This window comes from Prionailurus viverrinus, chromosome B2, assembly GCF_022837055.1.
Source record: "Prionailurus viverrinus isolate Anna chromosome B2, UM_Priviv_1.0, whole genome shotgun sequence".
In the NCBI taxonomy this organism is placed as follows: domain Eukaryota; kingdom Metazoa; phylum Chordata; class Mammalia; order Carnivora; family Felidae; genus Prionailurus; species Prionailurus viverrinus.
The window spans coordinates 20,276,850-20,302,616 of NC_062565.1; the positions used below are offsets into that span (position 1 = coordinate 20,276,850).

The following is a 25,767-nucleotide window of genomic DNA, read 5'->3' on the forward strand; positions in this document are numbered from 1 at the left end:
CTTTAATTTGGAAAAAAAATCTTTCTAGAAATCTTTTGGAAATTCAAGGCTTCAACATATGCTACCCATTTTCTGTCTTGAAGATCTAAGAATATAGCGGCTCAGGAGGGAAACGTCACTGCATTGCTTATTTACATGCCAAAAGCTACTTAAATTACATCATTACTTTATCTTCGTGGCATGGCAAATAAAGCTCATTAAAACTATTAATGGCTGATTTTCTTGGGCCATAGGAATTGCTTGATGTTATCTAACATACTAGTGCTCTATAAATAGTCTTTAAATTTATATTTCTACTGTTACTATTAAACTGTAGATTGACAGACGGAAAATTAGTTTTTCCAATACAGCATTACGACGCTATTAAAATTCCTATGACTAACACCATGTTAGAAACTCCTCATAGATTGTGAACTCTTTGCTATTCAATTTGATTGTTCAAATTCACAGATTCCTAAGCCAAACTAAAGTAAATCTTGGTTCCAATTATGCATAAAAAGACTCTTAGCATGCCAAATCAGCTAACCAGTTAACTCTGGCAGCCAGGAAAGCAGCCTGCTGTCTAGAAGTTTGCCGACTCCGTCTACAGCAACAGCAAAGCCCCGCTCTGCCAGTAAGCTCGGGAGCTCCAAGACCTCACACGGCTGTTTGCTACCACCTCTGCACCTGTCTCACACCCATCCTTCTGCCCCGCCCCTTACCTTGACCCCGCCTCTGCACTCAGCGAGACTTCCACGCCCCCCCTTGCGTTCAGCCAATAGATGGTGACATTGGTGGGAGTGGGCCTTCCCTCCCAGCCAATGAAGGAGATCCTTGCTGTCCTGGTCCCGCCCCTGCCAAGAGCTCCTGCCGGAAGATGGCGGCGGCCGCGGAGTTGAAGCTGCTGGAGAAGTCCCTGGGACTGAGTAAAGGGAACAAATACAGCGCTCAGGGCGAGCGCCAGGTGAGAAACGGTGGCGGCGCGGAGGGGGAGAGGTGGACAGGAGCGGGGCTTGCTGAGGTAGGACGGGGTGGCCGGCAGAGGCGGACAGAATGAGGAGGCGGCTTTCCTTCTCCCCACGTGTCTGCGCCGCAGGACCGGCTGGCGTCTCTCGGTCTCCCCCTGCGGCCCTGGCTTCTAGAGGGTGCAGGGGAACCCCCCTCCCCCCCCCTCACCCCAGTTCGGGTTCAGCCTGAACGTTTTCTCCTGGGAAATTGTTGTCATCCCGTTCTGGGAAAGCGAGAAAGACCCTCAAAGAGTCCAGTCTGGAGGCCCCGCGTTTGCATTCAGTGACAGCATTAACTAGAACACTACCTTTCATTCAGTGTCATTCAGCCACTCCAGAGAGCTAACAGGATGCCAGGTAGCGCTGTGCTGGAGCTGGGGAATGCAGCAGTGGTTGAGACGGACTCACTCCTTCCTCCTCCGGAAGCTTGGTTTTTTTCTAGGTGGACAAACTTTGCTGCTGTTTTAATTACAAGTGAAAAGTGCTACATTGAAGCGCAGATGTCTGAGAGAATACATAATTGGTTTTGCTCCAATCTGGGAGATTCAAGGAAGATTTTTCTGAGTTCTTCAAGTTCAGTGTGCAGCGTGCAGAAAATGAAGGGGAAAGGTACTGGGTATGAAATTGACTGGGAAGGTATAAGGACTCCGATTTCTCAGGGCGTTGAAGAACGTTTGTGTTTCATAAACATCGTTGTTTGACGTGGATGGAATGTGTTAGAAAAGAGGAATGATTGTAAGCAGACAATTTTGGATAAATACATTTTTCGTCCCTTTGAGATTTTTCCCATGTGACGCTTTTCTTTTTCTGTTTCTCAATTTGGCCCCTGGTAAAAAGCAGTCCTTGTGTAGTTTTTATACATAAGTTAACCTGAAGCCTAGAAAAGTCATGGGACTTGCCTAAGATCAGCCCATTGATTGGTGGCAAAGTAGACATTGGAGACAAAAGGCCTGCTGTTGCGTTTTCCTCTGGCCTCTTGCTGATCCCTTCCCTTCGCCCACTATTCCCCAGTTCGGTTTCTGTTTTTTAGAGAACATTGCCAAGACATGAGTCTTGGAGGCTTATCTAGTATGACAAACAGTCTTTGGCAATTTAGGGCAGAATGGAATATATACTAAGTGGAGGAAAACATTGTTGAGGAATGTGAAAGGAGAAAGTTAATTTTAACTGTGAGATTGGGTTTGTAAACTTCACAGAAAAGCTGCTATGGAAAGTGTGTAAGACCAAAATTATGAAAGATTGGGAAATTTGGAGCAAGAAGTAGACCAATATGAAAAGTGCTGCAATGCAAAGTAAGCCCAAAATTATAGTTTGAGGGCAATTGTGAGGGCTTTGGAGTTCAGAGTATGGTTTCTTACTTTATTTTAATTGAAACTTTTTTTTTTTTTTTTTGTCTTAGCAGAGGGTAGCTATTGAAAGTTTCTATTTGTGTGTTTGGGGAAAGGGTTGGGATTATATGAAAAGATTCAGTCATTTTGGGGGAAGACAGCTGACAGCAGTAAGCCAGCAATGATATGAAAAGTTGGAGTTCAGGAGCGAACAGTCGAGAAAGAATTCTTGACATGTCTTTGGTGCGAAAAGGGTGGTTTTATTAAAGCACAGGGACAGGACCCTTGGGCAGAAAGCTGCACTGGGGTTGTGAGGAGTGGCTAATTATATACTTTCAATTTGGGAGGGGGTTAGGGATAGCGTAAGTCTCTAAGGGGTTTGGAATCAAGGTTTCCAGGACCTGGAGGGGCTAGCTGTTGTTAGGAAAAGGTCATTTACTACTGTGTAGTAAAACCTTCTGAGACCCTTCAGATGTATCAGTGGGCCACATGCTTGGAAGATGATTGATAACATATATCTTTGAGGAGGGGTAGAGATAAAGAAAGTTTCCAAAGGAATTTTTTGTGAGACTTACAGGTTCCTGGAGATTAGGCTAATGTTAAGCTTAGGTTGCCTTTTCCCCTTAGCACAGTATTAACATCAAGGCAGTTGAGTTTCTAGAGGAAGGTCACTCTGCCTTTCTCAAGGACTTGTCAATGGATTGTAAGTTGTAAGAAAGTTTAATTTTTTTCTTCTGCCTTCATTCTCCACATCAAGCAATAAGGCATTCTCTGTAACATTACCAATTATACATTAGTCACCTGTCTACCACCTCCCCATCCATAGTTTCAGTGTCTGCAGTTTCAGTTCCCTATGGTTAGTCATGTCCAGAAATAGACACTATGTCAGAAGGTCAGGAGTAGCCTAGCACTATGTCACAATGCTGATGCTGTCCACCTCACTTCATCTAATTATATAGGCATTTCATCATCTCGCATCATCGCAAAGGATGAGTATAGTAGAATAGGATATTTAGAAAGAGAGAGAGACCACATTCACATAACTTTTGTTATATTGTTATAATTGTTCTACTTTATTATCAGTTATTGCTGTTAATTTCTTCCTGTGCCTAATTTATAACTTCATCTTTGTCATAGGTATTTATGTATAGGAAAAAACATAGTATGCATAGATTTGGTACTATCCAAACCTATGGTTTCAGGCATCCACTGGGGGTCTTGGAACATCTTCCCCACAGATAAGGGGGGACTAGTATAATTAAAAATTGACGGGGCACCTGGGTGTCTCAGTCAGTTAAGCTTCCCACTTCAGCTCATGTCATGATATCATGGTCCCTGGGTTCTGAGCCCCACATTAGGCTCTGTGCTGACAGCTCAGAGCCTGGAGTCTGCTTCAGATTCTGTCTCCCTCTCTTTCTACCCCTCCCCCCTTGCACTCTTGTCTCTGTCTCTCTCTCTCAAAAATAAATAAACATAAAAAAATTTGTTTTTGTTTTTTTTAATTGACAACAATCCAGGGGCACCTGGGTGGCTCAGTTGGTTAAGTGTCTGACTTAGGCTCAGGTCATGATCTCGTGGTTCATGGGTTCAATCCCCACATCAGGCTCTGTGCTGACAACTCAGAGCCTGGAGCCTGTTTCAGATTCTTTGTCTCCCTCTTTCTCTGCTCCTCCCACACTTGAGCGTTCTCTCTCTCTCTCTCTCTCTCTCTCTCTTTCAAAAATAATAAAACATTAAAAAAAAATGTTTAATTGAAAATCCGGGGGCACCTGGCTGGCTCAGTCAGTAAAGGATATGACTCTTAATCTCTTGGGGTTATGAGTTCAAGCCCCACGTTGGGTGTAGAGATTATTTAAAGAAATTTTTAAAAAATTGAAAACAATCCAAAGATCCAGCTTTGGGAGAATGGTTCATTACATTATGGTACATCAGCACATTGGAATATTACTTATATAGCCACTGATGGTGATTACTTAGAAAACCATGGCGTTCTAAGAATAATATGAAAATAGCATGTGCCCCATGATTGCAGCTATACAAGATTTGTGTACTTTAGGCTGTATAAAGGAAAGAGAATGGACTTTACAAGTCAGTCTTACTTTATCCAAACCCTGACATTATCCACCTTGCCATTACAAAGCAGGTGACCCTGATTCTTTGTAAGATGATGATGAAATTACTTTCCAACTTAGAAGATGTAGTGATTAAATGAGAAGGTAACTGGGAATTTTTTGAGTTAGCATGGTGGGATTGTGGATAATATATTTTTACAAATAATCCTCTTTAGAATTAAATGTCATTTCCCCACACACAGTCATTGTTTGCAGGTTCTTTTTCAGGTTTTGTAATGTTTTGTTTTTTAAATATAACATACATTCAGAAAAGTGAATAAATCTTGATGAGTTGCCACAAAGTGAACACAGGTAGGTAACAACATAGTCAAGGAATAGAACGTTACCAGCAACCCCAGAGGTGCTGACAGCAAAAAGCCTGGTGTAGGACTTGAACTCACAAACCGTGAGATCATAACCTGAGCCACAGTCAGATGTTTAACCGACTGAGCCACTCAGGTGCCCCTCCATGCATTTTTTTTTAAAGGATATTATCAGTGATCTTAGACGTAGAGGCTTCATTTGAGTATGAAGGCAAAAGTGAAATTTCAAGGAGCTAAGTAGTGAATGGGAAGTAGGTAAGGAAGTGGAAAACCAGAAAGTACCTTTTGTTACTTTAATTTTTAGGAGGTAACCTTTGAATTTGTATCTGAAAATGTTAATCTCTCCGTATACTTCACAGGGTCCTGTTGACCTAAATGTGAGCATGAAAGTGTCCCACAAAGTGTAAATCACTTTACAAGTACAGATACTATTTAGTGACTGGAAAAAGCAGCCATCTTCCCAAGAAGATATTCTTGTTTGGTTTGTTTGAGTCATTTAGACTGTATACTTTTTTTAATGTTTATTTACTTTGAGAGAGAGAGAGAGAGAGAGAGAGAGAGAGAGCGAGCATGTGTGTGTGTGAGCTCGAGAGAGAGCATGTGTGTGTGTGAGCTCAAGACAGGCAGAGAAAGAATCCCAAGCAGGCTCTGCACTGTCAGCAAGGAGCCTGACACAGGGCTGGATCTCAGGAATCCTGAGATGACCTGACCTGAAATCAAGGGTTGGTCGCTTAACTGACTGAGGCACCCAGGTGCCCTTGTATACTTGTTTTTGAGTAATTGGTCAGTCTCCCCATCAGGTGATACTTTTTCTTTCTTTCTTTCTTTCTTTCTTTCTTTCTTTCTTTCTTTCTTTCTTTCTTTTGTTCTTTTCTTTCTTTCTTTCAAGTTTATTTATTTTTGAGAGAGAAGGAGAGGATCAGGGGGAGAGAGAATCCCAAGCAGGCTCAAGAGTTAGATGTTCAACTGACTGAGCCACCCAGGCACCCCACCTCCCCATTTTCTTTTAAATTTCTCATAGGTCTTTGCTTGGTTGTACATCAAAAACATTTAAATTAATTAGCAATTTCTTATAAGCTGACCTTTTGTATTACTTGTTCTAATAAGGGAAACAAAAACAGTATTATTTTTCAGATGATTACCAATACAACTATTTTGCTGATTTTCATTTGTATATAATTTAGTACCTTAGAGTAGAATCCTAGATTGTCATGAAAAAACAGTGAGGGGGGCGCCTGGGTGGCTCAGTCGATTAAGCGGCCGACTTCGGCTCAGGTCATGATCTCGCCATCCGTGAGTTTGAGCCCCGAGTCGGGCTCTGTGCTGACAGCTCAGAGCCTGGAGCCTGTTTCAGATTCTGTGTCTCCCTCTCTCTCTGCCCCTCCCCTGTTCATGCTCTGTCTCTCTCTGTCTCAAAAATAAACGTTAAAAAAAAAAAAATTTTTTTTTTAAAAAAAGAAAAAACAGTGAGGGATTTGATACATAGAACTTAAAAACATGATGGTACTTGTTTTTTAAATTTATCTGAAGAATTTTTTCTTTTTAAGATTCCAGTTCTTCAAACAAACAACGGTCCAAGTCTAACAGGACTAACTACTATAGCAGCCCATCTTGTCAAGCAGGCCAACAAAGAATATTTGCTTGGGAGCACCGCAGAAGAAAAAGCAGTAGTTCAGCAGTGGTTGGAGTACAGGGTAACTCGAGTGGATGGGCACTCCAGTAAAGACGATGTCCGCACTCTGTTGAAGGTATTGTGATTCTCTGTAAAGGCTAAAATAAATGCATGAACTATTAATAGCAGGAAGCTCTCTCTCCCCTGAGATTCAGTAGCTGAAGCTATGGGCCTTATTGTTTCCTTTTGCCTCAGGGTAGTTTGTACCTGTTATTACCTGTGCTGGTAAGAGTCCACCAGCCCTCTGCCTTCAGATCTCAGCTCAGATACCCCTTCCTCAGAAATGTTCTCAGCCACCTCTCTCTCTCTAACAGATGTAGGTACTTATTGTATGTCCTTTTTCTCATAACGTTCATCATAGTCAACAATTACTTGCATGATTTTTATTTAATGTAATGTCTTAATACTTATTTTCTCCATTCAGCAGTAAAGTACTTTGTCAAGGGCAAGAAGGGAATCAGAATCTTTGGGAGTTACTAAAAAACACTGTTATATTGATCTGAGAAAGCCCACATTTTTTCCCTTGAGACGTATTGCTTTAAGATTTGTATTTTCTTTCCAAAGAAGCTAGATCAGAATAAAAGAATCTATTGATATAAGGTATAAACTGAACATGGCTCCAGAATCACCAATAATAAAAAACATTGTGGGGCACCTGGGTGGCTCAGTCAATTAAGCATCCAACTTCAGCTTAGGCCACGATCTCCTGGTTTGTGGGTTCGAGCCCCACATTAGATTTGCTACTGACAGCCCAGAGCCTGGAACCTGCTTCAGATTCTGTGTCTCCCTTTCTCTCTACCCCTCCCCCCCCCCCCAGAAAAAATAAACATTAAAAAATTTTTTTAATTCCAAATGATATTTTTTATTAATTACATAAAAATAAAGCAGATTAAAAAATTTTTATAGAAGTTTAGAATTTGAAGGAACCTTAGAAATCATCCAGACAACCACATACCACTGCAGGAATCCCTTCTGTTTTCTAATTTTATTCTCATTATATAAATTGGTAGTGCAAGTTGTGTAAGAAGGTCTCATAGCACGAAAAGCTTTTCATTTATCACTCGGGGAAATGGTTTAAACTATATTCTTGATAGATATCATCAAGAGAACTGGTAGATTTCAGGCCTTGTTTCTTTATAGGTGCTATCCTGATCAACTATTCATGCTTAATATCCACATTGACCCTTCCTGCTGGCCTCTGCCGTGCTCAGCAGCATTTCCAAAGGGAAGCAAGCATGTCTATTCTTTCAGTGAATGTGAGATTTCAGGCAAATGTAACTATCTCTTGTAATTTCCCAGAAAAAAGGATAGTGATAGTACTTAATTCTGAAAGATATGAACAGGATTTCACTGAATTGGGTTTATAAGTCCAAAGTTGTATTCAGAGATTTGGTATTAGGCACATGGAAGTAATTCCACCAAAACGTTGTATATGGGTTATATAAATAGTATTTGAAATTCCAATCCAGAGAATCTGACCAGAGATACTACCATTTTTTTGAAATGTACAAGGGGATAGGTGACTTGGTTGTCCTTGCCCTGCCACAGTTTCCTAATCTGTACCTACAATGATGTGTCAGATGCAGCTCTAAGGGCTTGTGATCCAGTGACCCATTAAGGGTAGGCTGTAAGAACACAGCCCCTGTCCTTACAGAACGCAGACTGGCTAGGGAGACTAATGTATGTATAATGGACTGCAGTGTGATTTTTGGCCATATGAGCATAGATGAGAAAGTGTTGTCTTCTGTTTTGCTTTGCTTTTTGCTATTTCGTGATAGTGTTTTTATCTTAAAGACAGTAAATACTTATTAAAGAAATTTAGGAAATACAAATAAGGGAAAAAAATTTTAAGCATTTATAGTCCCACCAAGAGAGAACTGCTACTAACACTTTAGTTGTCAGATATTATTGAACTCCTTTTGTGCTCTTTCCATGCTTTTCCTTTCTGTATATACATGTGGGCATTTTATTTTAAAAGTGGGTAGTTATTGGACACTGTAACTTGTTTTTTTGTTGTTCATTGACAGTGAGTTCTGAATATCTTTCATGTCCCTAAATATTCATTTATACTACCTATTTGATAACCTGTTAGTATTGCATCATATAGTTGTACCTGAATTTAAATGATTTTTAAAAATTTGCTTTTATGTATTCTTTGCCCAGTTTTATAATGGGCTATTTATCTTTGTATTACTTATTTTTAAAACTTTTGCTAATAGAATATTATGAAAGGGTTTACTTCTTACTCTCTATAGAGTTCCATTTCAGGCTAAAACCATGATTGTAAGTTTAAATGGCTCACAAATAAGGTAATACAGAATTTCAAAATGGCAGGCATTGCAAAACATTAACATTTGTTGAATCTAGAAAGAGGATATATAGCTGTTTATTATACCACTTTTTCAATATTATTAGGACGTTTAAAACTAATTAGGAAAACAGAAAACTCAGAACTCTGTAGGGGAAAAATATCTGATAAAGTTTGGCAATGGCATGGGAAAGACTTTAAAACAAAGGAAATGAACATCAAACATGGGTTCTGTGAATATCTGAATATGTGAAATTCTATAATGTGGTAGGGACAATTTGATTTATATCACTAATCAAAAATATTATTTAATTGTAGTTTTTTAGTCTGAAGGTGACAACCTTGAGAGTCTTTATAGCTAAAACATCCTCATGAATTCTATTTTAAGGATATATACCCAAAATAATTCACAATGGGTCTTAAAGAGATATTTGTACACTCATGTCCATAGCAATATTATTGACAATAGCTGAGAGATGGAAACAATCCAAGGGTCCTTTGATGGATGAATCGATGAACAAAATTTGGTATATGTAAACAATGGAATATTATCAAGCCCCAAAAGGAAGAAAATTCTGACTCACGTAAGAGGTTATTATACTAAGTATAAGCTAGTCACAAAAAGACAAACTCTCTATGAGTTCACTTATATGCTGTATTGAAAGTAATCAGTGCATAGAAACAGAAAGATGGTGGTTACCAGGGTCTGGGGTGGGGGAGATGGGGAGTTGTTTAATAGGACAGTTTTATTTTATTTATTTATTTATTTGTTTGTTTAATGAAATTTATTGTCAAATTGGTTTCCATACCACACCCAGTGCTCCTCATCCCAACAGGTGCCCTTCTCAATGCCCAAAACCCACTTTCCCCTCCTTCCCACCCCCCATCAACCCTCAGTTTATTCTCAGTTTTTAAGAGTCTCTTATGGTTTGTCTTCTTCCCTTTCTAACTTTTTTTTTTTTTCCTTCCTTTCCCCCATGGTCTTCTGTTAAGTTTCTCAGGATCCACGTAAGAGTGAAAACATAATGGTGTCTGTCTTTCTCTGTGTGACTTATTTCATTTAGCATAACACTGTCCAGTTCCATCCACATTGCTACAAAAGGCCGTATTTCATTCTTTCTCATTGCCAAGTAGTATTCCATTGTGTATAGAAACTACAGTTTCTTTATCCATTCATCAGTTGATGGACATTTAGGCTCTTTCCACAATTTGGCTATTGTTGAGAGTGCTGCTATAAACATTGGGGTACAAGTGCCCCTATGCATCAGCACTCCTGTATCCTTTGGGTAAATTCCTAGCAGTACTATTGCTGGATCATAGGGTAGATCTATTTTTAATTTTTTGAGGAACCTCCACAGTTTTCCAGAGCGGCTGTACCAGTTTGCATTCCCACCAACAGCGCAAGAGGGTTCCCGTTTCTCCACATCCTCACCAGCATCCTATAGTCTCCTGTTTTGTTCATTTTAGCAACTCTGACTGGCATGAGGTGATATCTGAGTGTGGTTTTGATTTGTATTTCCCTGATGAGAAGTGACGTTGAGCATCTTTTCATGTGCCTGTTGGCCATCTGGATGTCTCCTTTAGAAAAGTGTCTATTCATGTTTTCTGCCCGTTTCTTCACTGGGTTATTTGTTTTTCAGGTGTGGAGTTTGGTGAGTTCTTTATAGATTTTGGATACTAACCCTTTGTCTGATGTGTCATTTGCAAATATCTTTCCCCATTCCGTCGGTTGCCTTTAGTTGATTGTTTCCTTTGCAGTGCAGAAGCGTTTTATCTTCATGAGGTCCCAATAGTTCATTTTTGCTTTTAATTCCCTTGCCTTTGGAGATGTGTCAAGTAAGATACTGCTGCGGCTGAGGTCAGAAAGGTTTTTCTCCTGCTTTCTCCTCTAGTGTTTTGATGGTTTCCTGTCTCACATTTAGGTCCTTTATCCATTTTGAGTTTATTTTTGTGAATGGTGTAAGAAAGTGGTCTAATTTCATTCTTCTGCATGTTGCTGTCCAATTCTCCGAGCACCGTTTGTTAAAGAGACTGTCTTTTTTCCATTGGATATTCTTTCCTGCTTTGTCAAAGATTAGTTGGCCATACTTTTGTGGGTCCAATTCTGGAGTCTCTATTCTATTCCATTGGTCTATGTGTCTGTTTTTGTATCAATACCATGCTATCTTGATGATTACAGCTTTGTAGTAGAGGCTAAAGTCTGGGATTGTGATGCCTCCTGCTTTGATCTTCTTCTTCAATAATACTTTGGCTATCTGGGGTCTTTTGTGGTTCCATACAAATTTTAGGATTGCTTGTTCTAGTTTCGAGAAGAATGCTAGTGCAATTTTGATTGGGATTGCATTGAATGTGTAGATAGCTTTGGGTAGTATTGACATTTTGACAATATTCTTCCAATCCATGAGCACGGAATGTTTTTCCATTTCTTTGTATCTTCTTCAATTTCCTTCATAAGCTTTCTATAGTTTTCAGCATACAGATCTTTTACATCTTTGGTTAGATTTGTTCCTAGGTATTTTATGCTTCTTGGTGCAGTTGTGAATGGGATCAGTTTCTTTATTTGTCTTTCTGTTGCTTCATTATTAGTGTATAAGAATGCAACTGATTTCTGTACATTGATTTTGTATCCTGCGACTTTGCTGAATTCATGTATCAGTTCTAGCAGACTTTTGGTGGAGTCTATCAGGTTTTTCATGTATAATATCATGTCTGCAAAAAGTGAAAGCTTGACTTCATCTTTGCCAATTTTGATGCCTTTGATTTCTTTTTGTTGTCTGATTGCTGATGCTAGAACTTCCAACACCATGTTAAACAGCAGTGGTGAGAGTGGACATCCCTGTTCTTGATCTCAGGGGGAAAGCTCAGTTTTTCCCCATTGAGGATGATATTAGCTGTGGGCTTTTCATAAATGGCTTTTATGATGTTTAAGTATGTTCCTTCTATCCTTATTTTCTCGAGTTTATTAAGAAAGGATGCTGAATTTCGTCAAATGCTTTTTCTGCATCAATTGACAGGATCATATGGTTCTTTTCTTTTATTAATGTGATGTATCACATTGATTGATTTGCGAATGTTGAACCAGCCCCACAGCCCAGGAATGAATCCCACTTGATCATGGTGAATAACTCTTTTTATATGCTGTTGAATTCGATTTGCTAGTATCTTGTTGAGAATATTTACATCCATATTCATCAGGGATATTGGCCTGTAGTTCTCCTTTTTTGCTGGGTCTCTGTCTGGTTTGGGAATCAAAGTAATGCTGGCTTCATAGAATGAGTCTGGAAGTTTTCCTTCCGTTTCTATTTTTTGAAACATCTTGAGAAGGATAGGTATTATCTCTGCTTTAAATGTGTAGTAGAATTCCCCAGGGAAGCCATCTGGTCCTGGACTCTTATTTGTTGGGAGATTTTTGATAACTGATTCAATTTCTTCGCTGGTTATGGGTCTGTTCAAGTTTTCTATTTCTTCCTGTTTTGAGTTTTGGAAGTGTGTGGGTGTTTAGGAATTTTTCCATTTCTTCCAGGTTGTCCAGTTTGTTGGCATATAATTTTTCATAGTATTCCCTGATAATTGCTTGTATTTCTGAGGGATTGGTTGAAGTAATTCCATTTTCATTCATGATTTTATCTATTTGGGTCATCTCCCTTTTCTTTTTGAGAAGCCTGGCTAGAGGTTTATCAATTTTGTTTATTTTTTCAAAAAACCAACTCTTGGTTTCATTGATCTGCTCTACAGTTTTTTTAGATTCTATATTGTTTATTTCTGCTCTGATCTTTATTTCTCTTCTTCTGCTGGGTTTGGGGTGTCTTTGCTGTTCTGCTTCTATTTCCTTTAGGTGTGCTGTTAGATTTTCTTTTGGGGATTTTTCTTGTTTCTTGAGCTAGGCCTGGATTGCAATGTATTTTCCTCTCAGGACTGCCTTTGCTGCATCCCAAAGCGTTTGGATTGTTGTATTTTCATTTTCATTTGTTTCCATATATTTTTTACTTTTTTCTCTAATTGCCTGGTTGACCCATTCATTCTTTAGTAGGGTGTTCTTTAACCTCCATGCTTTTGGAGATTTTCCAGACTTTTTCCTGTGGTTGATTTCAAGTTTCATAGCATTGTGGTCTGAAAGTGTGCATGCTATGATCTCAATTCTTTTACACTTCCTAAGGACTATTTTGTGACCCAGTATGTTGTGATCTATCTTGGAGAATGTTCCATGTGCACTCGAGAAGAAAGTATATTCTGTTGCCTTGGGATGCAGAGTTCTAAATATATCTGTCAATATAGGACGGAGTTTTAGTTCCGCAAGATGAAAAAATTCCAAAGATTGGTTACACAACAGTATGAATATTCCTGATATTTACACTTAAAAGTGGGTAAGATGGTAACATGATTCTACTGCAATTAAAACTTTTTAAATATGCATATATAAAAAATACAGCAAGCCAGTAAATTATATAGTACTCTTAAGAGAAATTATTGAAGAGTTTGTTTTATATTTTGATGGAAAAAGTAAATCTAACATCATAATTTACAAAATGATCTCCCCAACCCTGGGGGGAAAAATGCGTGCCTTTGAAATGGACATAGATGGTATTTTGAATAACATTTTTAATGGTTTTTTATTTCTTTAAAATAAGACTAATAATGTTTACCCTATTTTTCAAAATGAGGCGATTGGTTTATGATCGGTTCTTTTGAATGAATCTGAGTCTATTAATGTCAGAAATTAAAAAATTAAAAGTCAGTGTTTTGTTTTCTAATAGTCTTCTAAATGTTCCAAATCTAATGATATGGTAGTTGACTTGATTATTATCGCTTTTTAGATTAATATCTTATTTGTTTTTTCTAGGATCTTAATTCGTATCTTGAAGATAAAGTCTACCTTACAGGATATAACTTTACCTTAGCAGATATCCTGTTGTACTATGGACTCCATCGCTTTATAGTGAGTATTTGAATAGTTGTTAGCTTTTTTCTCTGTAATGTTCAGAATGATTTTTTTATTTGTCTTGAATTTAAATCAAATTTGCATTTCACCTTTTCAAATAAAAATGAGTTTTTTTATACAAAGTACCTTATGCACATATTCCTTCCACATAATCCATCAAATGCAGTAGCTTCCTGTTCCTTGATCTGTTTGCTTCCTGTTCTTGTCTCTGCTCCTGTTCGCAGCTACTTCTCTTGCCATTCCGTAAACTTGACTGTCATCATGGCCTGGACTAGCCCCCCATCATCACCCTCCCCTTCTCTAATTCCTTTTTTTTTTTTTTTTAATGTTTATTTATTTCTGAGAGATTGAGCACAAGCCGGGGAGGGGCAGAGAGAGAGGGAAACACAGAATCTGAAGTAGGCTTCAGGCTCTGAGCTGTAAGCACAGAGCCCGATGCGGGGCTCGAACCCTTGAACTGTGGGATCATGATGTAAGCCAAAGTTGGATGCTTAACCAGCTGAGCCACCCAGGTGCCCCTCCTTCTAATTCTTAATTCCCGTACCACATCTTCTGTACAACCTCTTTCTTAGCTCTTCATCTCTTACTCATCCCGTCATTATCTGAAGCAACTGGATCCCTTCCCTTTTTCCAAACCTACGTACTTTTTCTCCATCCAACCTGGATCTCCTTTTGTGTAACTTCAAATACTCTTACTAGTATCTTCAGCTTCTTTGCTCCACTGTACATTCACTACCCTTTCCCTGTAAATCCCCACCTCTTGGTCAGTTCTAATAAATGCTTCCATGTTATGTCCTTGTCCAGGCTGAGGTCTGTGGGAGAAATCACAAAGCTGCAGATTGGTGCCACTATGAATTTATACTGTTCAGTTTCAGCCGGGCTCTCATCTGCATCAGCTCTTCATTCCTCCTAGGCATACTTCCAGACCCTTAGCGCTTTCCTTAACCCCTCCTTTTCCCTCCTCCTTTATCTTCATTATCTCGGAGCCTTCCTCCCTTTTTCAGCTATAAGGTGGAGGCTATTGATTTGAATGCCCTCATCTTCCCCCATCTTCCAGCCCCCCTGCCCTGCCCCCATGCATGCATCCCTCTTGTCTCCCTTTTCTGCTCTCTTATTTGAACTCCCCCTCCTGCCCCATTTCTGGATCTTGTCAAATGTTACATCCTTTCTTCCTCATATCTGCCATTTTTCCCATTATCTGGTCAATCTCTTTAAATTGTTTCCCATCCTAAATTTATTTACAATTATATGGAACTCACTGTGTTCTCTATTCTTCATAAGTGTTAACTCATTTAATCCTTATAACAGCCCTATCAGGTAGGTACTATTATTATTATCTCCATTTCACAGATGAAGTAAGAGAGGCATAGAGAGGTCACATGTCTTCTTTGAGATCACACTGTTAGTGGCAAAACCATGTCTGGAAACCAGGCAGTTTGGCTCCAGAATTTGGGCTTCCTTACGTCTATCTCCCCCTGAAACTTCCTCCCAACACCGATCTTCTTCCTTGTGGAAAAAAATAACCCATTTTCTGTATTCCGTGCCTCATGCATCCAATTAATCAGGTTCTTTTGTTTCCACCTCCGGGATGCCTCTCACATACATCTTGCTGCGATCCTGGGTGATATTGCCCTCGTTCCAGAATTCATTATCTTCTGTCAGTGCTGTTGAAATGGCCTCCTGCCACCAGTCTCCTCTCATACAGTCCATCTTCATTGCCACCCGAGCGATTTTTCTCATGAATGTGTCTTTCTTTCTCAAAATAATGAAGTAGCTCCTCACTGCCCGGACGGGAGCCCCTTCTTCATGTTGACCCTCCGGCCTCATTGCCATCATTCTCCCCACATGCCTCTGTCTCGGCCGTAACATACTCCCTGGTCTCTTGCCCTGCGCCCCCTCTGCTCAGGGCCCTCACTCTGCTCTTCTCATTCGCTGCCTGGGCCCAGCCCTTATCTTCCTCCCAGATTCGCTCACATTTCACCAAGGGTCACTCAGCTACAGCACTGATTTCCTGGTGAGGTCCCCTCGGGCTCCTGAAGCCTACTGAAGTGCTCTTTCCTCGGTTTCTCTTTGTGCCTCCCAGCCTCCCTCAGCTCTGGCTTGTTTCCTTTATACTGTAATTCTTCTTGGAAAATTTCTCTTTCAAATCGTAAACTGCTTGAGTCAGAGACTACGGCAATTCGTAACTATAACACCGCTGTCAGACATAATGCCTCCCAAGTGCATACCGTCTACACTCCCCTCCACGAACACTGACTAATGTAATTAACATATTTCTCTGTATTTTTCAGTTTTATGTATATTTTCTCCTTGTACCTCAGATAAAGGAGACGGAACTAGTGGTACTACCCTCTTATTATACAGAAGGAAACTAGTGCTTTGTTCAAAGACCGCCTGGGTTTTGGAAGGGCCAAGACAAAGTCTGTCTTCTGCTGCAAGTGTCACAATGTGTGGGGATGCCCTTCGTATGCTGTCAAATACCATAATGTACGATAGTTTTTCTTCACGCCCTGCTCAAGCTCTAATTCCTCAGTTGGATTTACTTCGCTTATTAAGCATTGATCCTCTAAGATCCCTGAGGGATTGTGCTCAGTTCTGTAACATCGTCACGGTAACCACCTAGGTACGGTCCTTCACTCAGCCTAATAGTCTGTGTTCTCACGACGATACTTAAACTGAGTTTATTATATGTGCCCATTTTACTATCCTTCAGAGACATAAAAGAAGTATAAGGCTTGTTTTCAAGCAACTGTTGATCTCTTCAAAGAAATAAGACCATTTTACAGGAAGAGAATTATTGAATAAAGCAAAGGGCTAATTTCTGGTCAGAATATTATGTGAACAATTAAAGAGGCAGCTGGAGTAAAGTAAAATGTAGAATCATCAAATTGTCAGAAAAATATCTGCAGGATTTGGGTGGCTTTAGCTATCTAAGGGAATTTTCATTGCTTCAGAAAGCTAATGATAAGTTTGAATATAAATAATTGCATTTAAGTAGGATGATCATAGGATTTCTCATCCAGAACAACACTTTGACAGTGAAAGGAGGGTTATTAATAATTATTAGTCATTACTGATACAACAAGAATAAAGTGGGACAGATGTTTCCTTATGCTTAGAAGAGGTAAGACTCCATTTCAGGCAAAATAAGGGGACTGAAGAAGGTCATGTCATATCATGTACACCTCGCAGCTCTTAGCAAACGCATCGTACAACTAGATGCTTATTGAGATCAGCAGTACTTAGCAATCTCTTCCTCTTTGTGTTTCCTGTTTTAGGTTGTAAATCTTGAGAGTGCGATCTTTAGTTTTAAGCTTCAGTATGATTAAATCTAAAATTATCTTATTTGAATGCGAAGCCAGTGGAAGTAGAGCTGAAATTCTTTGATCACCCCAGCCTCCTTTTAGTCCGTTCCAGATTCAAAATATTTTAGTAGCTTTTTGAATGTAGAAGGGTGACATGGCACGGTTTACCTCATTTCCAAATGCAAAAGCCCACAAGCTAAAGATTGCTCTTATGGTATCTGTGTATCTTTATCCTGGTGGGAAACCTCCATCTTTCAACTAGGAGGCATCTGTGGCTTGACTCGAGGGAGAGTTCATAGCCAGGAGCGTGGCTACTTTCCAGAGAGGCACAAGAACAACATCCGTCTAACAACCACAACACTCTTGTTGACATTTTTAAAACATTTGAATGTGACACTATTTCATTTTAAAGCTTAACACTAGGAGAAATGTAATCTAAGCTTACATGTGGCGCTATCTGCAGGTAGGGAAGGCCTGTCGGGCCTTCACTAGGCCTGCCTCCTTGTAGTGTCGAGCTCTCACTGACAAAGAGCCATTTCTCCCATCTAATTAAAAAAAAAAAAAAAAGACAGTAATGAAGTGTAACTCTTACAACCTGAGTATGTATTTACATTTTTCTCTCTTCTGGCTTATGCAGGTCACGTGGTAGGGAAAGGAAATACTCTGAGAAGGAGGGAGCTTGTATGGAATTTCTTTGCCAGCAGAGTGACCAAGGTCATAATTCTATAATGCAAAATATTCATAGCATGAGCTGCAAAGTTACTTAGGTGCTCCCAAGGGTGTTTGGCTTTCAAGCAGTTTAGAAGTATTTTGTCCAATGCAGCATGTTAAAATTAGGGTTACGTTAAGAATATTTAATGATCCATGCCTATTTATATTTTCCTGTTTCGGAATGTATACCTTCTTTACATGTAGTGACCTAGGATACTATGGTGAAGGATATTATACTTCTCTTTTTCAAAACAAAAGTGAGTAGAATAATATGTACATCACGTAGCAAGGCATCCATTTGGCTTCATGAAATGAGTACATAACCAAAGTGTGTCTCCGACCCCGGTCCAAGTGCAGGCAGAGTACGTCAGAGAACAACTTCTCAGGGAACCCCTCACAGACTAAAACCTCTACTGTGATGGACTTGCACTGTGGTGTTAAATGACATCCCTGTTGAGTTAGGTGTAAATCTATCCATATGAGAAAAGGTGATTACTGGCATTAAGTTCAGACAGAATCGATGTGCAGTTCAGTTTGGCCACCTGCTCATATTCATCAGACAGTTTTTGTGCTTCATTTGCTCTGGCGGTATATATTTATCTTTGCCCTCATGCGTTCCTTTGTTTTCACGTTATTAAATACTTCGTATGTAATCAACGCAGTGCACTAAACAGCAGTCAGGGAACCTTCAAGTCCTCAATAATCCCACAGTATTTCGTTTCAGTGTAAGCCCAACTTTAGTTGTGGCTGAGTTACTCTAATTATAAGATCTGGTCTATCATAATTCCCTTTGAGGAATATTACGTTGTTCTCCCTTTGTTAAACTGCCAGTTAGTGTGGCTGTTTATTGTCATACCAGTGACTCATTGCTTTCCTAAAGTGATTTCACTAGTAGATAGCAGTCCCTGGGAGCAGACTGTTGCTCAAGATTATGAAAATCCTTTGTAGGGTTATCTGTTGCCTGACTATCAGATTGTTATCAATTAAATTACATTTGTTCTGAAGTCTGCAACACGAGTGGAGGTATGTCGTTCTTTTAGGAAAGAAAGGAAAAGTAAAAGAAATTGCTGTGGTGCTGTCCAGGAACACTAACCATAAAGATTGTCCCAGGGGTTGCATGGTGCCAGTCGGAAAGATAGCAAACCAGCCTTACAGCCCGATCTGGAATGGGTCACTTAAAGTGTTTCTCATGTGTCTTCATGGGAAATTAGTGTCTAAGAATATTATCTGTTTGGCTTTGAAGTTCAGGCTAGGTATAGAGAGCCAATATAAATAAAAAGGAATGATTAGGTAGAAAGAGTCAAGCATCGTCACTGTAGACACAGTGGCATGTGGGCCAGTGAGAAGCAGGAAATGGTGACTGGAAAGTTGCATTGTGTTTCCTGTTGCTAGAAAGGAAAAGAAGCCGACTAGAAAGGGATGCTGTAAAACCAGTGTTGTAAGTGAAGTGGCCTAGGGGGTCCCATCTAAAAAGTTCTAAAAACCTGTAAGGTTACTTGGGGGGTGGGGTGGGATCTGTTTTGTGTTTGTTTATGGTGAGTTCAGAAATAGAATGTCTACCAAAAATGTAGAAGAGAGCTAACAAATCGATCAGTCCTAATTTTCTCAGCCTCAGGGGACAAACTCTACAGTTTAAAAGGAGGGTAAGTGGTAGCCTGAGCCTTTTGGAAAAGCTCTTGTGTATTTCTGTCACTTGAGGTTTTTTGTTTTTTGAGAGAAGGAGAGAACGTGCACTTGCGGGCAAGGGGCAGAGGGAGAGAATCTTAAGCAGGCTCCATGCCCAACGTGGAGCTGGATGCGGGGCTCGATCCCACAACCCTGGGATCATGATCTGAGCCGGAATCAAGAATCAGACGCGTAACCGATTGAGCCACCAAGGTACCCCACTGGCACAATTTTCTGAGGGAAAATGAACAGATTCACATTCTCTGAAATAGATCCATCTTGTTGGAATAGATTGGAAATGTTAGAAGAAGGTTTAGAAGCTCTTGGAATAGAAATTATTTCATACCATCTGGTGATAATCTCTATACTGGAGACCCTAAATGTGAAAGTTTTAAGTTGGAGAATATTGGTTTTGCTGTGTGTTATATTTTATTGTTATTACTTTAACTAATAGTCTGAGGAGCAGCATTAGCCAGTCCTCCATGATAGCAAATGCTGTTCTGAAATGTAAATAGTAAACAGACATTGCCCTTTTGACTTATGTTTGGAATCTGATTGAATAACTTGAACGTAGATCATAGATCAAACAAGCACTTTATTGTTTGGAAATGCTTTCTTCTCAGTGTGTTTTAATTCATCCTTAAAAATAACATCTCACACAGTGGCTGAGTGGAGACTTTTAAATGGAAGTTTTGAAAAGAGTAAATTGTAAGGAAGCGGTCAGATTTGAATCATATATTGCAGCAGCTAACACAAAATCGAGTTGGAGTGGAACTTGTTCTGTTTGCTTTAACTATTGGTAAAGAGGTTTGCTGAAGTTGATTTTGAGTTTACATACGTATGTATGTGTGAATGAATGAATGAATGAATGAATGAAGAAAATTCACCCCCCCATCTCCTGTTAGACTTGCAATTATGTTTAGTAGTGGTTGAGCTTTTTCAAAACCTTATATTTGGGGGGCACTTGGGTGGCTCAGTCAGTTGAGCATTGGACTCTTGACTTTGGCTCAGGTCATCATGATCTCGAGCCCCACTTCAGGCTCTGCACTGACACCACAGAGCCTGCTTGGGATTCTCTCTTCCTCTCTCTCTGCCCCTCCCTTGCTCACGTGCTCTCTTTCTCAAAATAAATAAGTAAACATTTAAAAACTATATAAAAATAAAGTCTATGTAAAAATTTTTCTTTTAAATCTTACATTTTCTTTTGAAGTCACTGGTGAAGTTCACATATGGAAAGCATTTAGAAAGAACAAAACATTAGCTCTTTTACAAAATGTTTTTTACCTTTTGAAACATAAACTGATAATTCAGTTTATTCAGCAATGTTTATTTCCCTCCTGTTTATAGACCAGTTAGGAATAAGATAATTCTTCACATGTGAAGCCATGAATTCTCTTGTAATAAAAAGTACCTTATATATATAGATGTGTATATATATATATGCACACACATATATATACATGTATATGTTTATATATACATGCCATAGACTAATGATATTGTAAGTGAAACAGTTATAGTAACAGATTTCTGATAACTAGATTCAACCTTACACTGCCTTAAACAAGATGAATATGTTTTCATCATTTGTGTAGCAACTTATATGTACGGACTTAAACCTGAAACTTAAATTTTTTATGTAGCAGAGGCAGAAGATTCTCACTGCTGATAATCTAAGTAAACTGAGCCAACAGAGATGGACTTTTGAAACTACCCAAGACAATGTTAAAAGATCAGATATTGATACAGTAGTATCCTCATGTCGATGGTAAAAAGGAAGGCAGGATGATTTGTATCGGTTTTGCTTTTTTAATTGCCTTCTAATAAATATAAAGTGGAAATAATGAGTTCATTTAAACATCTGAGAGAATATTATGTGACTGCCTTTTAATTTTATCAACATTATTTTATATTCTGCAATAAATTTTGCATACTAGAGTGATTTGTCCTCAGTTTTGTTGACCCAGGCAGAATATTTGCCTGTAGACACAAGTATATGTGAACTTCTAAACAGCCCCAGGACAGCTCTCTCACTAAAAGTGCCTTCCAGTAAGCAGACCTCTAATGGATTTGAACCACAGGAGGCTTTTTCCCTTGTGTAAAATGTTCTAGTCAGTTTTACAGACACTTGTAATATCTGAATAAATGTGGGTTCAACAACAGCAAAAGGAGCCACACTATCGTAAACATGGGCCATGGCTGTTAGTTACTGGCCCACTGGCTCTCTCTTTACCTGACAACTCTCCTTGATTCTAGTTTAAGATTTGGCTTAGAGAAAAGTCGTTGAGTCACCTACTTTGGAATTTGAGCCCAGTGAAATGATAGGATCGACTGTTTTTATTACGTCTTTTTCTAAGGAGATCTTGGGCATTCTTGTAGCTTGACAGGAAATTGTGTGACCTGCTGCACTCAATGGAGATAGAGTTCAGTTTTGTGACAAACTTAATTGAGAAGGTCTGTTCATCTGAGGCACATGCCACTGGAAATAGCCCTTCCTTGTATTAAGCAATAATCACTTGAAATTAAGTGGGTCATTGTCTTCCTGAGTACAGTTCTTCCCCAGAGTTAATGAAAAGGAAGTGATAGTCTCTCTCCATCTGTCTCTCTCCCCCTCTGTGTGTGTGTGTGTGTGTGTGTGTGTGTGTATATATATATGGCATATATATGTATGTGTATATATATATATATATATATATATGCACACACCAGCCATCTATTAATGTGCGTGTATATACACACATGTATTAGAGTTTACATAGTATTCTCTTGTTAAGCATGTTAGATCCTAATAAACCTTTCTTTTAGATTTGCTAAAAAAAAAAAAAATATTGTGGAAAGAACCAAGGTCTTACCTTTTGGGAGCTATTCTCTAACTTTCTCCTATCTTCCTTTCCAGTAAAGTAAAAAAACAAACTCTTTCGGCCTCCAGATGCTGGGTTAATGTAAACTTTTCATTTGTTGAAAATTTGAGACTTCCTTAGAATGCATATCTGGTGTTGAAATGAACATAAAAGCATTAAACAAATGGCTCTTCTAAGTGGCTGAAATTATTTAATCCTATCCAAATATATTGGCTTTTGAGAACTGGGGTTGTTTTTTTTTTCCCCCAGTTTTTATCTTTTAGTCAAATGATATTGATAATTGTTCTTATGTAATGTCTGTGTTGTGTGTGTTTTTAATCTCTATTTAGGTTGACCTGACAGTTCAAGAAAAGGAAAAATATCTTAATGTGTCTCGCTGGTTTTGTCACATTCAGCATTACCCAGGGATCAGGCAACATCTGTCCACTGTTGTCTTCATCAAGAACAGACTATATACTAATTCCCACTAGAAGCTATCCATGACATACAGAAGCGTGGTCACAAACATTTTAAATGGAAAGTATATTCCGGACCAGAGGACTAACGTAAATTGATACGCAGTCATTCTTTGTTTGCTGAGGTTGATAGAATAAACTTATATCCGAATGTTTTCTGTCTTCTTTAGTTGAAATTTTGCAGCTTTTATATGTAAAAATTCAACTGTCAAAACTTTGAGTTGAGATCAAGTTGTAAATTACTTTGTTTTTATAGATGAAACTTATTTTAGTATATAAACTTGCAAATCAGTGGCTTAATCTTAAGAGAAAAAGTAGTCCTTTCAGTGGCTGACATATTTGACTATTTATTGACCTCTCCCTCATATTTTAAAATTCATTTTCCGCTTATGGATATTTACAGTAATTTGTTTACTAAAAACTGTAATAAATTGTGCCAAGGATACAGAAAGGGAAGACAGATGGATTTGTTTTCAAATATTTATGTGAGCCAGTAAATGCGGTTGAAAAAATCTTTTTTGTTTGTTTCTTTCTTTCCTGTAGCCAGTATTCATTGAGGTGAAACTAACTGCTGAACTGCCCTGGAGGGAGCTGGAATAAGATACATTCATTGGAGTTAATGGTTCTTTTGTTGTCGTTGGGCTTATTGGAATAGGCAGTGGCTAAAGACAAGAGGGGAAATTCTTGCTATCCCACCAATTTTAGGCCTGACAACTACTAGGTTTTTCTGAACTAAGAGCCAACTCAGGCTGCTGTTGAAGCGCTGTAAAGAACAAAGAGGCACATTATTAACAGATCTATACATTTTATAACTTACTTGCTGGGTAAATAATCAATTATTGAGATCTAAAGAACTTATATTTCTAAATAATAAGAATAATAGAGCCTTTGAGCACTTACTGTTTAATACTGTTATTTTGGTGCTGATGCTGAGTCTAAGCGGTATATAGTTCAAAGGTCAAGTGAAAAAAGAGATTTGGGAAATATATAGCCCTTTGGTTGAGTTCTTTTATCACTTACTAGCTTTATGACCCAAAGCAAATCAGTTAACCATATTTCCTTATCTATAAAAATAAAGATCACTCTCGCTTACAAGGATTAAATGAGGTAATATATGTGGAAAAGCCTAACATAGAGCTCATGTCTATCAGTAAAATGTTCTCTTTTTGTTTGTAAGACCCCCCCCACCCCCCGCGCCTCCATTTTTGTCCTTTATGTTACTAAGTCAGATTTAAGAGGCCAACTGTGGTGAGTGCTTTGTAAAATAGGACAATTTTTATAGGATTAAATCTCAAAGTGTATTGCCCTTAGGAACACTTTTAATTTTATAATACAGCCTTTAAATTAGAAACTATAAACTTGTATTTGCACACTGAGACTAGAGGGCTCAAGTCAATCTTGGGAGTGCGTATGTGTGCCATAGAGGCAGACCCAGTCTGTGACATTTCGTTCAAACCACCACCCCAGCTGGGTCTGCCACAAGTATTCCGTGTCATGTTTTACTGCTGCAAATTCCTCCTTCCCCCCGCCCCCCCAACACTTCTCTCTTCTGCCCCTGGAACTGCTGGGGGAAGTAAGCAGGACAGACAGGATAGCTGAGAGATGGCTACCCAGCTTTCCCATTCCAGGCATTTCCCTCGTTCCCTTCAGGGTTAGGTCGGTTGTAAGGAAGCGGCAGGAGGGACCCCTGTCTACCTCTTTGCCGAATGCCCCCTCCTCCCACATCTACCTCGTGAGTCCTTGGTACCCTTACGTCTGTTAGTTCTTTATGTAGGTGCATGGCATTGCTTCCACGGGTGTTATCTGGTGCTGCTAGGTACCAGGACTTCCCGTCACTAACTTGGATCTTAGAGGATGAGAGAATGGCAGAAATGTAAGAGACCTGGCTCCAGTAAGCAAAGGTCAGATGATGTTCTCAGCATCTAAAATAGAAACAATTCATTCCTGTGTAGAAATATTGCAGTGCCTCCTAGGTCATTTCTGTCAGGTACTTCTCTGCCAGAAATGCCCGTCCCATCTCACCTGATACTCTCTTCAGTATTCAACTATGTCTCGTCCTCCTGAAAGTCAGGTCTATCCTGACTGACCCACCTCCCCCTCCCCCTGCTTCTGGCAGTTGACATTCTGGTACCATTAGGATTCTGTCTCTCTTCTGCCAGACTGTTAATTCCTTGAGAGCAGAGACTTCCCTTACACATCCATCCCTCAAAATAATGACTGGCACGCAACAACAGACGCTAAGCGTATGTTTGTTGAAAGACTATAGTATTATTTTAAGTCCATTTTGTACTGACCAAGAAAAGTCTAAGGGTGAGTTGCAGTTAGGTACAGCTGTAAGTAGCAGAAAAACCAAGTAACGTCATGAAAGTGGTTTGTTTCCTCTCATGTGAAAGAATGCACACAGTCCACAGTTGGTATCAGGCAGGCAGCTGCCATCTTTCTGCTTCTCGGTACTCAACAGGTAGTTTCCTTTCTCTCAATTTACAGTCCAAGATGGCTACCAGAGCCCCAGACATCAGGGTCCATGATCAAGAACCAGAGAAGGGGGAAGAAAGGAAGGGCAAAAAGACCGTCCTCTCCCAACTGAATCAACTGAAGGACCTTCCCTGGAAGCTTTATTCAGCACTATCTGTTTACATGTCTGGCCATCTGAGCTGGGAAAAGGGCCGGAAACCTAGTTCTCTGTCCCACACATTGTCATCCAGAATAAAATTGGTGCTCTGACAAGAAGAAGGGGTGAAAAAGGATACTGGGCAGACAGCTAGTATCTGTCACAGGAAGTAGTGTTTAAATGGGGAAATGCCTTCTGAGTGCCAAAGTGTAAAAGAAATTTTATTAGTAAATTGTTGACATTCCCTGGATCATCAATTTGCAAACAATTAGAATACAGTAAGTACTTTTCACTGACCACAATTTCCATGGTTCAGAAGCTATTTCAGAATTCTACAATACTCAAGAGTTACCAGGAGGGTCTATTAATGTACTTTTAATAACAATAATAGCTAACACTTTTTGAGCATTTAGTATGTAGCAGGCAGACTTCTAAGTGCTTTAAGTGAATTCACTCCTTTAATGATTATTCTCTTTTTTGCAATTAATGAAA

At 39.3% G+C, this 25,767-nt stretch overlaps 1 protein-coding gene and 1 long non-coding RNA gene across 3 annotated transcripts; one reads left to right on the plus strand and one right to left on the minus strand.

Moving 5' to 3' along the window:
- Positions 1-830: 830 nt before the first annotated feature.
- On the plus strand, positions 831-23,213 carry EEF1E1 (eukaryotic translation elongation factor 1 epsilon 1). Its single transcript, XM_047860437.1, has 4 exons — positions 831-943; positions 6,296-6,496; positions 13,569-13,664; positions 22,539-23,213. The coding sequence occupies exons 1-4, from the start codon at positions 857-859 to the stop codon at positions 22,677-22,679; spliced, it is 525 nt and encodes a 174-aa protein (XP_047716393.1). The 5' UTR covers positions 831-856; the 3' UTR covers positions 22,680-23,213.
- Positions 23,214-24,756, minus strand: LOC125166547 (uncharacterized). Of its 2 annotated transcripts, none has more exons than XR_007152458.1 (3): positions 24,687-24,756; positions 24,418-24,586; positions 23,214-23,427 (listed from the first exon to the last, which is right to left on the minus strand). It is a non-coding gene; the product is annotated as an uncharacterized LOC125166547 (long non-coding RNA). The 2 variants fall into 2 exon arrangements; XR_007152457.1 differs by having other exon boundaries at positions 24,394-24,586.
- Positions 24,757-25,767: the final 1,011 nt, after the last annotated feature.